At 40.9% G+C, this 16,701-nt stretch overlaps 1 protein-coding gene across 2 annotated transcripts in view; it reads right to left on the reverse strand.

Annotated features, from left to right (window-relative positions):
• The window catches only part of LOC118120731 (homer protein homolog 3), a 42,141-nt gene that overhangs the window by 6,897 nt on the left and 18,543 nt on the right, over positions 1 to 16,701 (reverse strand). For both annotated transcript variants that reach the window (XM_035175957.2, XM_035175956.2), the window contains 5 exons: positions 14,470 to 14,601; positions 13,841 to 13,948; positions 9,137 to 9,145; positions 6,307 to 6,443; positions 2,746 to 2,902 (listed from right to left, as the gene is read on the reverse strand). In XM_035175957.2, coding sequence (XP_035031848.1) covers positions 2,746 to 2,902; positions 6,307 to 6,443; positions 9,137 to 9,145; positions 13,841 to 13,948; positions 14,470 to 14,601 — 543 coding nt within the window. The remainder of the gene's footprint in view (positions 1 to 2,745; positions 2,903 to 6,306; positions 6,444 to 9,136; positions 9,146 to 13,840; positions 13,949 to 14,469; positions 14,602 to 16,701) is intronic.

A 16,701-nucleotide genomic window follows, 5' to 3' on the forward strand; every position in this document is an offset into this window, starting at 1 on the left:
CACACACACACACAGTATGTTTGATGATTACTACTGATGGAAAAGAGGGAAACCAAGAGGGTCATCGCCTTCCCGCCCACACATACTCACACTCACTCACTCACAGTCAGAACTGAAAGCAGCATTCAGCATCACTCTGCTGTGCAATCTGCAAATAGTAAAGGACAGTTTCTTGATTCATTTACTCTCTTTGAGTCCTCACAACACACACACACACACACACACACACACACACACACACACACACACACACACACACACACACACACACACACACACACACACACACACACACACACACACACACACACACACACACACACACACACACACACACACATTGATGCTTCTAAAGAAAACAGCTTTACTGCCAATGGTCACAGAACTGAAAATAAATTTGTTGTAGGAACTTGACGTGATGAATCACGAGAAACATTTTTCCCGCCCTGGGAGCGAAGAGGCTGAGGAGGACGAGCTGTTCAGCCTTTCAAGTCTTTTACTAGATGCAGTTTAAGGTTTGAACTTCACCGTTTGAGTTTGATCTGCAGCTCTGACCCAAACATGGTCACTGACACTCACGGCTTCAGCTCCCACTCGACTCGGCTTATTGCAAAGGAAAAACATTACAATGCTTAAAAAAAACTGACGTGGCCCTGACTGCATCACATTGTTTTGTAAATCAGGCACAGGCTCAAGTGATGTTTCATGTGGACAGTTTGAAATATTGTGGTTTGTTAAATGTAGATTTTGTTTGTATAAATCTCTGTTTTAATCGAGTCCAACCTGTTTATGTCTGAGAGCGGAAAACTGATTAAAAGGTTTACACAGCAAATATTCTGACCTTTCCCTTGATTGGATTGAATCAAATCAAGCCATGCATGTCAGTGTGATTTCCAGATGCTGTATGAAACGTGACATGATCTCAGCTGACAGGTGAAGCATGTGTTTGCCAGCTGTCAACAGGATGCGTGTTGACTGTTCATCTTTTACCCAGTTACTTACAATAAAAAATAATATTAAATTCCTCCACTGCAGGCAAAAAAAATCCAAAAAACATTTGAAATAATAATAAAATAGATCAGGAATAACAAAATGACACAAAATTATTGGAATCAATTTGATTATTGGCAATTTGCTGTTTTTTTCTTTCAACATTTTAAGCTAATGCAAGAAAATCATTTTATAACAGACCCAATTACAACTGCAGCCACACACAAGTGAAATATCAATCTTATTGAAGTAAGGACTTAAAAAATATCAAACATGAACATATTTGTAAATATGCCACAGTCCAATAAAATATCTCATCTTAAGTTTTGAACAGCTTTCATGTTTTACTCTTGGCTTATTTAATATATTTGGAATTGCTTTGACATTTAAAAGGTACTTAAGAAGACGTCAAATAAAAGTTGCCTGAGTTACAGCCAACAGTTCTCATTAAAACGGAGCCGGGGTCAGAGTGAACCCAGAAATCCAGCCTGAGCCTTTCTGTGGCAGATCGACACCAACATGGCCGAAACCGAGGGTGTGACGAGGGAGCGACCGCCAGCCAACGCCAACCGCTCTCCGTCTGCTCCTATGGTGATTTATCTTCGTCCCGCAACTGGGGCACAGAGGGGAGGGGGAGGCAGTATAGGGTGTCCTGTCCCCAGAAAAAAAAACATCCCTGCCCCCCCCCTCAAACAGCCCTTTGCCAAACCCTTGGGGCCTGCTCTACTTCTCGCCACCTGGTTGACTTTGCTGCAGTGAGTCTGTAGCTGTGTGTGCACTGTGTGTGTGTGTATCTAAATGGGGGGGTAACCTTCACCTGGACTCGGAGCAAGGGATGAATCTACAAAGAGGACTGGAAATAAAAGGCCAGTTTTCTGTCACTGGTGATCATGGTTTCATCACCGTCAAACTGCTGCAGCACTTAACTCTGTCGCATTGTAGAGAGGCCTTGTTAGGTTGGAGCAAGGGCATAATGTACTCTCCCTAAATTAAAGATGAAATGTCTGCGTGCTCGCCCTGCGATTATCGCGGGAGCCTGTCAACAGAAATATCCTGTCAAGTGTGTGTGTGTGTGTGTGTGTGTGTGTGTGTGTGTGTGTGTGTGTGTGTGTGTGTGTGTGTGTGTGTGTGTGTGTGTGTGTGTGTGTGTGTGTGTGTGTGCTTGCGCGATGAAAAATGCTTCTGCAGTTTGGGACAGACCAAGTCAGAGTGGGGATTTTACTGTGATACTCAGAGATGCATGAATAAAAAATAACAATCGCACCCAGTTTCTGTGTATGAGTGGTCAGGGATGTCAGGAAGTTTTTTCTCTATAACTGCTTTTACCAAAGTGTTGACTGAACCTCTTTTTCTTATATTTTCTTAAGTACATAAATGTATAAATACAAAAGGTGATGGTTCAATGAGAAATTATAGCCCCAGTTAAGTAAATTGCAACTAATTAGCATCTTTCTACATCTATATTTGTAAAAAATTGTAAATAATATTTTTTTACAAACAGTTTTTATTTTCTTTATTTGCTCAAACTTGATGATTATTGTGCCGCCCTAAAAGAAAGTACTGGGACAAAATATTTAGTTTATTGATTTGTTCATGAAAGATTTAAATTCTTTTGTTCTATTTGCCAAGTTTCTTTTTTCTACTTTGTACGTTAAATTATATTTAAAATTTTTGTCAGATTATATCAAACATAAATAGTTGCATGCTGCCGTTGCATTGCATCACACGGAGTTCTTTTGTTAACACTGTCGTCACCTGGTCTCGCAGGTGATCCGTCTCCTCCTGGTATTCAGCCAGCTGCTTCTTCCACTGCTCCACGCTGCTGTTGGCTTCCTGCAGCGCCTCCACCAGTTTGGCGTTACTGTCCTGCAGGGTGAAGAGCTCTGCCTCCATGTTTATCTCACACATGGACCTGAGGAGAAGCCACAAGAGGTTGGTTTCCATTTGAAGCTCTTATAATATTTATTCTGGCCACTGTGGCGCAGGGACCTGTAAATACAACACAACACTCACACAACCCCACTGTATAAAAGTTGTTACGCTAGACAAAAAGGCGTTTGTGGTGCAGGAGGCAGGACATGACGTTTAAATCCCACTGCGGAAATGATCTGTTTTATTCTTTGCTCATTCAGAGCACCTCTGAAAGCAGCTACAGTATATAGACACTCGATCTATTTTTACCATCCGAAATACTTATCAGTGTTAAAAGCATGGGTCTGGTTGGATGCTACAGCCGCAGAGAGGCAGAGATAATGAGGTAATGAAGTGAAACATTTATAATATGTTGCACCAGCTGTTTGGAGAAATGTGATGGGACATTTAATGAATTTCAAAGAGCCTGTAAGCTCATGGATTTCAATAGATCCAGAGATGAGTGAAACTCGCAGTTGTCTGACTTGTTTCCTTAATGTCTTTTACCTTTAGATCTATTTGCACTATTTTTTAAGAGAAAGCAAAAGTTTTTTTATGTACAACCGTTTTATTCTTATGTACAAACAGATTTTTATTTGCCACGTACAATCATCCTGTGTGTACAGAATGGACATACTCAGCATTTATTATTTTATTTAACTTTAAATTCTTTATTTTATTGTCCTTTTTATATTTCTTTATTGTCTTATCTACCTCATTCTGACCTGCCTGCTGCTCTAACAAGTGAATTTCCCCAATGTGTGGATCAATAAAGTTCTATCTAATCTATCTTTCTTGCTATCTATAAAAGTGTTTTACTACTAATTAGTCCAACATGGCGTCATAAGCTTCATTCCAGGTTTGATCATTTTCAGTTTAGGTGTTAAAATGAAAATATTCCCCAGTGGAATGTAAAAAATAAGGCGACAGGTGATGTGCCGTGTTTATGGCAGTGTGGGGAAGTGAGATCAGCTCCTGTCTGCCAGTAAAGGTCAGGATTCAATGGGGATATTTAATAAACCAGAGAGCTGTCTGGTGAGACGACAGGGTTTAGGAGGCTGAGTCTTTGCCATGACGACCAAACTAACAGCGTGGCAACCATAAAACTACTCATCATAGCAGAGGAGAGAAACGCCTGGATGGGCTCATAACAATCATAAAATCAAATGGCCTGGATGATATGAGGCACAGCACTCAAGGACAACTGAGGTGGGGTTTTTTTTGTTGCTTCAGATGGAAGGTGAGTGATCAATAACGGCCAACGGTAATAACAATAATTATGAGCTGCTAAATTCAGTGGTGGTCAGGCCTGGGTTGTCTGAAGTGAGCGGCGCACACACACACACACACACACACACACACACACACACACACACACACACACACACACACACACACTAATGGATCAGGCTCATTTTAGGGGACTGATATCTGATATTTCTGAGTGTGTGAAGTTAAGTGCAGCTTGTTTGAATTTAAGTGTTGGGCTTTGGCAAAGTGTCATCGTAGTTGTTTCTGTCTACTCTGCGATATTATATTATAATATTCCATTTCCTTCCATCCTGCAAGTTGGACCCTTCATCTATTTCTCCCTTTCCAAGGATCCTCCATTTCTCGGACTGAAACTCGATTGTGTATCTCTTTTCTTTCCCATGAAGACAGAGTAAAACTCCCCATGACAGGACGACCTTCATTTCAAAACTTAGATGCGACCCTTACATTTTTTACTCTTGTGAGTATTTCCATACTTTTTCAAAGGCAGAATATGTGTGAGATACAGACACAGATCTTTTCAGGGTTTTTTTTTACATCTGCTGTCTGCTCCTTGGAAATGTGCCACTGCTTCTTTTCTGATAGCAGCTTCCCAAACAGAAAGAAACCGCTCAGCAGCAGTGTGGGCACCGGCTCAGCCATGTGGACGGACAACAGTATGTTCCCTGTGACACTGCCTCACAGTCACTACCTGTTTATCTCCAAAACCTGGGAACAGCTTTCAGGGGATTTGGGGAAATAGTTAAACCACGAGCCAGAGAACAAATATATTTTTTTCGACAATTCGTATGAAACAATGATGAAAAAATGAACAACGTGATGCTGATTAACTTCAATTGTGAAAATAACAAATGTAGAAGAGATAGAAGCTCTTTAAATACTTTGCAATTCAATGTCTTGTAATAGTCCCCCCCCCCCCTCCTCTAACAGAGAACATGAATTTAGCATTTTGAGAGAGTATCAGTCAGAGCTGAACAAAGTGCTCTGGGCATTTACATCTGCTGATGTTGCCAAGATGAGGATCACACACTGGATTCCAACCTTTGTCGTTAACTTTCCAAACACCAACATAGAAAATTTCCATTCCACTACTCCCACACACACACGCATGCATGCACACATGCACGCAAACACACACAAACACACACACGCACGCACACAGAGCTCTCGCTGTTGTTTCATTTTAATATGTATTTTATGTCTATGTGTTTTGAGTGCTACTGTTATTATTCTCACGCTGTGTTTGCTTGAAGCCAAATACTCTTCCATAAACATCAGAAGTTCCAGGAGAACATTTCACAGCACGTTGTCTCTCTTTCTCTTTTTCCCTCTTTCTTATTTTTATTGCTGGATGCACTTTCTTATCTTTTCATCAAGTGTCGAATCTAACATCATGCACTCATGAAGATTAATTATTACATGAAATGAACTAAAATACATTTTGCTACTGTTATCTGTTGGCTCCCTTTAATAAGGACCACACAAGGTGGATGTAATGAAGTGAATTCAGAACAATAAAAAGCATCAGGGGGTGATTTTAACTTCTTTATATTCTCCTTTCATAATGATGAATGGCAGTAGGACTTCATGATCCTACCAATACGAGAATAAATACTTTGAAAATGTATATTGATATATATATTGATATCATATATTTAAATGCCTACAGGCGTTAGACTGGGTCTCTAGCTCTACTCTTTGTGGATATATCTTGAAAATGTGTATTTCAGAATGTATTTTTGTTGAGTTTGACCCAATCTGCTCCAAAACTTATCAGGAGATAATATTCCCACCAAGTTCGGTGAAAATCCGTCCATGCGTTATTGACTTATTTTGAACTGACTGTGACTTTAAGTGCTGTTAATAATGAGATTCTTTTAGAGGCCGACCACACGTTCGAAACTCTGCATCGCTGATCATTGATTATAAATGAAATGGCTGATTAGGTTCATGGAAACTGCTTTAAATTCTCACAAACTGAGAACTAAACAGAAAAAGTTTGAATTAAATGTAAAGGTGCTTTTACCCTTGAATCCCAGAGGGGTTTATCGTGGCTCGTCTCAAAGTTATTTAGGTTGTTAAGCTTTCTTTTCTCCAAACAATACGAAAAAAAAAAAGATCATCATCTGTTACCCTTCAGACAGCATCTTCTTGACTCTCTCCTTCTCCACCGTCAGCTCCACTTCGGCGCTCTTACTGCGAAACAGCTTCTCCTCGCCCGGCCCATTAACGGTCAGCAGCGGCGGCGAATGTCGCTCCTCCGACAACTCCTAGATCAACGACAGAGGAATCAACAGGATAATAAATAAAAGGGCCTCTTAGAAACCAATGACAATGAAAAGAGAGCTGAGATTAATCGATTAATCAATTCAGTTGATAGGAATTTTATCAGCAACTATTTTGATCATCAAATAATTGTCTTGAGTTGGATTTTAAGTTTTTCACTGTGATACATGAGAGTAAAATAAATATCTTTGAGTACTGGATTGTCGGACAAAACAAGTCACCTGAAAACAATACAACCACTTTTTAGACCAAGTGACTAATCAATGAATCAAGAATGTAAGTATGTCAATTTTTAGTAATAAAAGAAAAGGCTTGATACACCAGCATCTTTATTTTAGAAATGTTTAGGATTATCCTGTGAATCCTTATGAGGAGTCCTTTAACATCTATCTGATTAGAGAACAAGATTGTGACATGGTTTTGTTTGCACCTGTTCTACATTATTTCATACAGGGTGAAAGTTCTATATGAAGTTAAACTCTCCAATGGGCCAATTTGTATATATTCAAACATTACTGACTGCATATGTAACAAAATTGAGCAGATATTAGATTTGGGCTCAGAGGTCCCGGCCTCTCGGGACGTCGACGGACCCGTCAGCGTCTCTGCTGTGAATTCAGACCTGTCATCAGAACAAAATGGACACGACACAGCAGCATGACAGGACCGGGCCCCTGTCAGCGCTCGACACGGTCCCATCTGGGCGAACAGGATCCATGTCGAGCGAGCAGCCGTGTGTGGAGCGCAGCTGCCTTCTTCTCAGACACAGATCTGATTCAACAGATGACTGAGCAGCTCCCGCTCGTTCAAAGAGGTTCATCTGGAGTTTGGGCACGTGTCAGTGAAACTGTTCAATAGCTGTGTTGTAACATACCTATTATCTTAGGATAAAATAATTAAGATCATTTATTTTTGTTGAGATTTCTTTTCATTTTATTGTTTTAATTAAAAGTTTTTGTATGTACTTTTTATGATATCTTTACAGTGACCATAACCTGCTGTTCTTAACAAGTCCCTAACAAAACATTAAATTGATGACAGGACAGGACTACCACAGAACCTGTTGGAAGGATGTGGAAGGAGTCAGGAAAGAGCCCTTTAGCTTTTGGAGGTTTGTGCTCTACGGAGATTCTGTCATTCTAGTTAATACTAAAACTTCATTCTTGCTTGATTTCCCCCAAGAAAAATAAACGTTATTGTGTCGAGACTAGAGCGACAACAGTTCATTTTTAACAATAACATACAGAGGATTTAAAAAGAATGAACGAACTCACTCATTGAACTGATCTGTAGTTAGAACATTTAATGGATCTGCAGAATGTTCTCCTCGCTCTTACTTCACAACCTGGTTAGTACACTTCAACATATATATGAGGTTATATTATATATATATATTATATTGTTTCTGTGCAACACAAGATCAGAAGCTTTTACTTTTTAACTGAGGTCATGAGAAGTATCCTCGGCTATAAAATGAAGGTTAAGTAAACTGAATGGTGATACAGCATGAGTGGAACAATTACTCTTCCTCTAGTGTCATAAAGACACTTTGAATGTGACATTGCAGAATGCACATGGCTTGACTCCAGCCCGGAACTGTCAAGTCTAACCAATGTGCTTTGATACTTTCCCTCCCTGCTGCCCAGAAATGAGTTCGAGCTTCCTTTCACACAGTTCTCTGAACCATTTTCTTCAGTTTGAGGCGGTGTGTGTGTGTGTGTGTGTGTGTGCGCGCGCTGCATCTCCCTTTTTAAAAGCGTGCAGATGAATTAACTCAGGCACATTTCTGCCCCCCCGTTGCCTTCTGTGTTTGTCTTCCTGCATAGAAACCTGAGCTTGTCAACGGGCGAGTGCCTCAGTGAAGCACTACCGCCCTGCACTTACTGCAGAAAAAACCCGCCTGTATTATTAATTTAAGTTTGCCTGGCTGTATCCCACTCGCTCCCCTGAGGACGCCAGTTAATTATCTGCACCTCATCAGCTCTTACTGTCCCTCCACGTGCGCATGTCAATAAAACACGCAGCGGACGCCGCGATGTGGATGAGAACAGTGTCCAGGAGAAGGAAGCAGAGAGTATAGCGCGAATCAAAGCCAAGGCAACTCCAGTCCAGGCCCCGAGCCGACGGATCGGCTCAGCGTATCCCTGAATAATTCATACTGCGGGTCATGTTTAAGTCATAAATGGGATTACAAATTTACAGCAGTTATTTTTTTCTGCATGTTGTTCACTAACTGGCTGAGTAGAAACAAGACAGAGACATTTAGAGCACAAACATGCAAGCGACCATCTACTAATTAAGAGTTTACAAGAAGAGTTTTACATTTTTAAAAAGGACATTTCAGTGTATTTTTTTCTGCTCTCTGAATATTTACTAACATCAACTTGAGTAAATGAACAATCCACAATCCTTGCATCTCAGAGAAAACGTGCACATTCACAGTTGTGATGCTGGTGTCGGTAACAAAGCTTTTTTTTCTAAGGCAGAAAACACCAGCTGTGTTCTGAAGCTAAATTTGTTCTGAAGTCCAATTTGATCAAACTCCAGATGAATTATTAAGCATGATAGTCCATGCAACACTACGTCTATGAACGCCGCTTCAACAAAAGAAGATCTTTGTGGTCTTTGTGTTGTTGTTTTTTTGTGTTGTGGGCTGCAGGAGTGTGTTTTCACGCACCTGGGAGAGCTGAGAGACGAATGATGTGTCCCATGATGCATCAGGAGAACAGAGAAGGAAGGGGATATGAGGAGAGAAAGCAAAAACAGTCATTAGATAATTAAAGCCACGCATTAAGCACTTTTATTATAATCACATACTGATCCGTCCTGTTCCCAGCTCATCAAAGCTTCACTGTTTTCAACATTCAAGCTTCGTCTCTGCAGGATTTGGTGGATTTTTACGTCTCTGGTTTGTTTTGAGTTGAGCGAGGAAGAGGAGGGTAACCAGCAGGAGCAGCGAAGGCTAAACAGACGATGAAAACAAACTGTATCCACAAAGGACGAGGAGATCAGAGTCCCACCCACACTGTTTGAGTGGCAGGCCATATCCCTTGGAAACGCTGTAACTTAGCCAAAAAAGACGAAGGCGGAACAAAGACGGAGGTGGAATAAATGTTTGTTTTTTTTCACCATCAGCAAAGTGAAACATAAGAACACCTCAATACAACCTGCAAAATAAATGTGCATATAGAGAAGCAGAAACTTCATAAAGAATGTTCGGGGCCCTGAGAGGAGGCGAAAGATTGTAATCGATGGGATCCCGCAGATATGTAAAATATTAAGCAGCTTCTCTGAGAGCTTTCATCAGGACGTCTCTGCACCACTGTTCATCTGGGCTACATCCACACTGGTTTACTTATTTATCTGAGCTTCAGTCCACTTGCTCCCAAAAGGTCCTGTTTCTACACTCGAGTGTTTCCAGACCACAAACCGGATTTACTTATTCATGTCTAAATGCATCAGAGATACTGTACATGCTTAAAGGCTTCTCCTGCAGCACCTGTACTCCACCATTAGACAACACACACACACTCACACTCACACTCTCTCTCTAACCTTAATCTAACCTCAAACCACATCTTCACCTTAAAATTTAATGATTTATGTTATGGGGATTTGCTTTTTGTTCCCATAAGGAAGACAGGTCCCCATAATGTGATGGTGTAAACAGATGTAGGTCCTCACAACATGAGTAATACCTGGACACACACACACAGACACACAGGAAAGTGCTAGAAAACAGTTTGGTTAGTGACGCTGTCTCTGGCGATGGAAGAAACAGACCATTAAACTCTTAAGTGTTTGTGTTGTGTGTCAGGTCGTGTTCAGCCGACTTGTTTGTGTTTACACTGCACACATCATGTCACGTCTTCCTTTCATCAGCACTTCACTGACCCTCATCCCATCTGGTGCTGCCTCTGTAAAGGTTTGGGTTCATCTTCACATTTAAACTTTTTGTAGAATTTACTGTTGTTTTGAAGACGCATTTTAGAAAATAAAAAACGAAATAAAAAATATGAAAACACTTATATGATCCATGCTGGCACATATAAATAAATGACTTCAGATGAACCAGATTAAACTGTTGGAACACAACGGTGATGGCCTGGTAAGTAGTAAAGTAAAACTTTTTTTATCCCAATAGTTCAATATTTTTTATGACAATGTATCATCTTTAATCTTGAGCATCATTATTAACTCCACCAAGGAGGTTCTGTTTTCACTGTGTGTTTGTTTTGTTAGTCAGCAGGATTACACAACAACATACTGGACGGATTACCATGAAACTTGGTGGAAGGATGCAGTGTGTATCAGGGAAGAACCCGTTCCATTTTGGTGTTGATCCAGATCTGGGGGAGTGATCCAGGAACATTTTCCCACTCTCTTTAACATTGTGAGAGGGTGTTTTTCATCATTTTGGTTGATTTCTCTCAGAATAATTCATGAATCTTGATGAAAAACTGTGAACACATTCAGGGGGTAATGTGTGGTTCCTGATTTAAATGTGGTTTCATAGGGGTGGAGGGTTTTCAGCTGCTGGATGGTAACAAACAGAAACCTGTTACTAGCACCATAGAGAAACATAATGTGGCTTTAGCTATAAGGCCTGTTGTAATCTGAAGGGCCTTGGCGGAGGTCTATGATCAACTGAGTGTAATTCTAGCTTAAACTATGTTGGAGTTCTTTGTATTTCACAATATAAAGTCATTATTCTTAACAGGGTTATGTGTTGTATTCCCACTGAGACCACCATTATTTTTTATGTGGGTTTTTTTTCTTTGCACAACCCTCTTTATTATCTTTGCACTGTGTCAATATGACAACGTTCTCTCTGTTGCGGTCTCTTCATCTTTATCTCGCTGACTTCACCGTCTCCTCCTCCATCTCTGAGCTCTGCAAATACGCCAGAAAGCCGGAGCTTTACTGCCTGCAGATCCCCTGCTGCCATCCACATATCACAGTTAGAGTGTGTGCCTTGGAAAGCCAGAGGCTGCGTAGATACAGCTCTGCAGCACTGTGGACTGCTTACTAACCAGGGCTGCTGCTGACCAGCTGGAGGTGATGCAAACTAAACTGATACACCGAGCGAAAAGAAAAAGCTTCTGTCCACCATTCCTCTATGTTTGTTGGTTTATCATCGTCAGGAGCGGATCAAAATATGAACATTTAAAGCTAAATCTGCAGTTTAAAAGCAATAAAAGGACTTTTCACACTTCAGATGGATGTATTTTGATTTAAATGCAGGGGTGTGAGTGAGTAGAGCAACAATAATTTCACTTGTTTCTGATATCTAAAGAAATCTGAAGGTAATAATAATAATAATGTGGAGAAAATTACTGAACAATTTGACCTATGACCTTTGGTTCTGTGCCGCTCAGAGCAGCATCAATACTCTGAGAACACAGATGTAAGTCTCCCCGCATTGTGAAAAACGGTATTTATTAAAAGTTTATTGTTTAATGTCCGCCACTCTGGAGAAATATTGTTTAATTTCTGCTCTGGTCTTGCAGTTGACCTTCTCGGTATTGAAGCCCATCTTTGTTTTCTCTCTGCCGCACTGAATAAACAGACGAGACAAACAATCAGCTGTTTAGCGAATGTCTCGGAGCCGAGGTCCTGTTTGGCGGCGTCACTCTGCTCAGTGGCTCTTTGTTAAGATTTACACACAGTGGACGCACAAAAGCATTAACAAGCACCACTCTGTTTGGAATCTGTCACTGTGACGACGACGCAGACTCTTAATACTTGGCAGATCTAACTAATAGAGGAGACTGGCAGCTGAGAGGCCTCCTCCAAGCTCATGTGTGACATTATTTCGTCTGCGTTTGTAAAATGGAATCAATCACCCGTACTTTACATTGATTGGTTTGTAGACGGACGTGCGTCTGGGGTCTGAGTGTTGTTTTGGCTTTTGTATTGCCCTTTTAAAAAATAACGTGAATACAATACAAAGTTGTATTTCCGTTTGAATGGATGAACCGGTTTACTTTGTTCATTTCTTCGCCACTTTAATATCAAAATGTTTTTTACTCCTAGCAAGATGATTGTCATCGTTCAAACATTATGTCAAAGACTAGGAAGACTACAAGCAATCCTGAGAGCTGATTCCACTTCTTCAACTTCCTGCAATTATTCCAAAAGTCCGAACTATCCAACAAGTGTTTCATATACTGCAAACTAATAAGTCTGAAGGTCCGAACCCAACAAGGTGTGAAGGTTCCGCTATTTTCATCCCAGTGGAGGGAAACTTTTACTTCTGAACCTCAGTTAGCAAGTTCACCACGAACCCACACATGTTGGCAGAATAAAAGCCGGCCATTGTCCTTTCAGCAGCAGCAGCAGCAGCTTCCCTTCAATTATAGATGAATCAGTTCCTTTCCCACCCTCCGACCCCCAAATCATCCCTCATTCTTCTTCCTTTCAGCCCCGGCCATTACTGCCCCTCCGAACACCTTCAGCGCCGGCGTCTCTTTCCGCCTCCCACCCTCATTTGTCACGCAGGAAGTCTTTTAATGGAGTTAACCAATGGGAGGAATAATGAAGCGGCCAGAAGGGGATCCATCTAACCCCTCGTGTTCCTGTACATATTTAAAATAGAAACGCAGCCACTGAGCTCGTAGTTGTACGACTGCTCCGCTGTCATGTCGGCCTGAGGGGCGTTCAAGTTTAATCATTACAACTCAACCTTAATCCTGTGTCCAGACGTGGAGGTAATTTTGAACTTTTTCATGTTTTAAATTTAAGAACGTTTACTTATAATATGTTATTTTCAGACACGGGTGTTTTTGTTACCTATGTCTTCACACAGTTGACGATTTTACTCCCACAAAGGTCAATTAAACCATATATATTTAAAAACAATAGTTACATGTCATCAACATTCATTCAGTAAGTGGGAGGTTTGTGTCGTGAGGTTCTCTGACATGTGAAATCAGAACCCTGTGACCAAGGAGGGAAAGAACCTTATTTGTGTTTCTGAAAGCTTCACAGATCTCTAGAGCAAATGTGTGTGTTCAGAAGCAATGTCCCAGTTACTGAGGATTATACACAGATTTCTCTTGGGGTGAAAACTGTGTTTTTCTTTTCTCCAGTAAAAGAAAAGTTTCTGATGAAAACTGTTCACAATGAATACTTTTGGAAAGTGAGTTTCCAGGCCAGCAAATGAAAAAAAAAAAAAAAAATCAGGAGCTAAATAATTAGAAAGTCATTGATTTGGCACAGCAACAAATGCATTTTGATTAGACCGGCTTGGGGCATGACTGATTAACCTCTTGGGTGTTTGTGTAAGATTTGTTAGGATGGGGCACCTGATTTGATATTTCTGTTTCGCACCTGGGAAATAGACACACACAGGTTTTATGAACGTGCAGGAGTTCTTTACCTGTGGAGCTGCAATGCTGAGGGCAGGGTTGGCCAGTTCAAACCTCTCCTGGGATTTCTCTCTGGCCAGTCGGGCCGCCTCCTTCACCTCTTTAAACTGCTCTGCAAACTGTAGGTGGAGGGAGAGAGGAGCCGTGAGTCACACTCTGTCACCTTGTGTGTGCAAAGAAAACCTGAATAGGAACTTTTTACAGACAAATCAGTATCTGCTTTTAGGTTTGCAGATAACGGTTTAAAAAACACAAATTCTATATATTTGTGTTTTCTTTTTATTCATAGTTATTTTATAATTACATTTTTGGTTAATCTGTAAAATATCATAACTCAATTACATTTATTTGTCATGGAAATGTATCGTATCAGTACTGGATTTTATTTTTTTCACTTCCTAATATTGGTGTCTGCATCGGCCCCCCAACATCTAGTTAGTCGAGTTCTAGAAACATTCACTCATAACATGTTGAAATCTTGAAGCTTAATTAATATCACGTCTTCTGAAATGTGTCATGCTGAGAAAAATTAAAAGTATTTCCAGATGTGAGATATTTTGTAAGTGTTGAACTCTCTCTCTGTGTGATAACGACAGAGTATTTAGTTTTTGTTGCCATAGTTTCAGCGAGGGATGCTCACCTGCTGCAGCTGCTGCTCGGTGGAGAAGCCCAGTCCGTACACCGTGTTGGCCCGGCTGTCCGCCCACTGGCCGAACTTCTGGGAGGTTTTGGTGAAGGTCATGTTGGGGGTGATGGTGCTGTTGATGATAGCCTGGCACCACAGGGAATAAAAGAAATGGCATGAGTTAAAATAGAGTGGATCGATTAACGTGAGAGGAAAAGTGGGACATTGTGAGAAGAAGATAAAGACGGAGAGGGATAGAAACTAAGATGAACCTTGTTGAGAGAAATCCCTTTAAAGTCATGGTCCGACTCATAAGCCCCTTTTCCACTGGTCCAAACCCCCACTACCACCAACTAACATCTGGCTTTTGTCTGCAATAGGCATGGATTCAATCGTTCAGCTCAGGTCAAGGGCTCTGCAGGAGACGCAGGATTTTATTGGCTCTGGCTCCGATCGGAGGGAAAGGAAACACCCGGGTGAACACACTAATTTAAACAGTGGGGTGAGAGAGGGCCTTAGGTTTTGGTGCGTTCGTGATGCACTGGTGGGAAAAAAAAAAATCAGGCAACTCCTCTCCTGACAATGTGAAAGGAGTTAATCACATTTTTATTTAAAAAAACACGTACACCCTCTAATTTGGTGTGAAAGCTGTAATAGACTTTATATAATGATGGACGACAGGAAGGTTCCCCAAAAGTGAAGCCAAAGAGTCTTAATCACCCCCAAGTGGCTGGTTGCTGTATAGGTCATAAACCCCCACATAATTTCAGGTACTTCTGCTCACACAGATGTTTGTGCAATTGCTCATTTTGTCTGTCTGTTTGGTTTTTTATTAGTTATTTGATGCCATAAAGATGAAGTGATTGACAGCTGAGACTGACTCGTGTTTGGGAAAGTGTCTGTGGGACGTCTCCATCCCCCGATTGCAACTCTGGCTCCAAATGCACAAGATGGCAAGATCGTTCGTATCCAGGATATTTTGGCTTCATTTCTGGACAGTGGGGGGAAGTGGAGACACGTCGTCTATCTTTCGTCTAACTGGGACATAGACTTACAGTGTCGGTAAAAACTGTATGGACTCCTTTTTTCAGAAGTGCAGATGAGTCAGATCTTAGACTCTGATTCCGCCTCAAGTAGCTGGTTTTCTGTGTATTTATCTGCTGCTCTTAGACACGTGCATTTATCACAGCACAAAAACACAACCTGGTTTTCAAAGGAAGGTAATTTTCAAGGACATCTGATTCACAATATCCAAAGCCAGTAGAGGAGAATATAAATAATTCCTGTCACATTTATATGTCGAATTCATTACAGCACTTTGTTATTTTTCATTTGGACGTACTTGACCAGAAACTGTGCTGATTCCCATCTGATTGTGAAGTGGCCAACTATGCAGCAGCTTGTTACATCAAACAGGCTGGTGCTGAGGATGCTCATTAGCAATAATAAATACTGTCGATATGTAGAACCTGACTGTAACACAACAAGTTACATTAAATGATGCAGAATCCAGAGCCGTCGTTGTTGTATCACGTTTAGTTAAATGCATTGTGTAGATAACGACCAGTGCCACAGAAAGAAAGACAGCCAAGTGAAAAGGTTTGTTGTGGTGAGATCAAAGATCTGCTCAGAAACGCTCTCCCGTGAACAGAGTGATAAAGGGGATTTGTTGCCAAATGTAGAATTCATTAGTCTCTCCTCCAAAAGCCTCGGTAGAATAAACTGGCACATGTGGCTGATAAGAACAAAGCACAGAGTTTTCTCTGAAGTTTCACTTTGGTGCTAACTAGATATTCCATTAGTGCCTTTATGTTGTTTGTTTGTTTGCTGATTTGTTATTACCCACGTGGACAATGTGCATATTTCATAAATGCAATCCCACAAAAATAGATCTAGTTCTATTTATTTCCAGAACCTCAGGATAAGATGCACAGAGTGGGCAAGATCACATGAAAGTCAGGATGATAATGAAGTGCAACAAGCTGCAGTTTGTAATTCAAAAACTAATTCGATTTTTCACTCTGGGTTATGTTACACATCTTGACCTGTTTTAGTTGACAGAAATATAATCATGGCAGATTTAATGGTTGCTAAATACAACAAACAGCTTTTTTTGGTCACCTAGAGTATTATGCTACGTACACACTGGAGGCGGAAGCGCCACGAAATGCTGTCCGCTTCCTTTCGGCGCCCATGTTAATCAATTGGGCTGTTCACACCGGCAGCGAAGCACCGCGGCCGGCTCAC

This window comes from Hippoglossus stenolepis, chromosome 14 (genome assembly GCF_022539355.2).
Source record: "Hippoglossus stenolepis isolate QCI-W04-F060 chromosome 14, HSTE1.2, whole genome shotgun sequence".
NCBI classification, from domain to species: Eukaryota; Metazoa; Chordata; class Actinopteri; order Pleuronectiformes; family Pleuronectidae; genus Hippoglossus; species Hippoglossus stenolepis.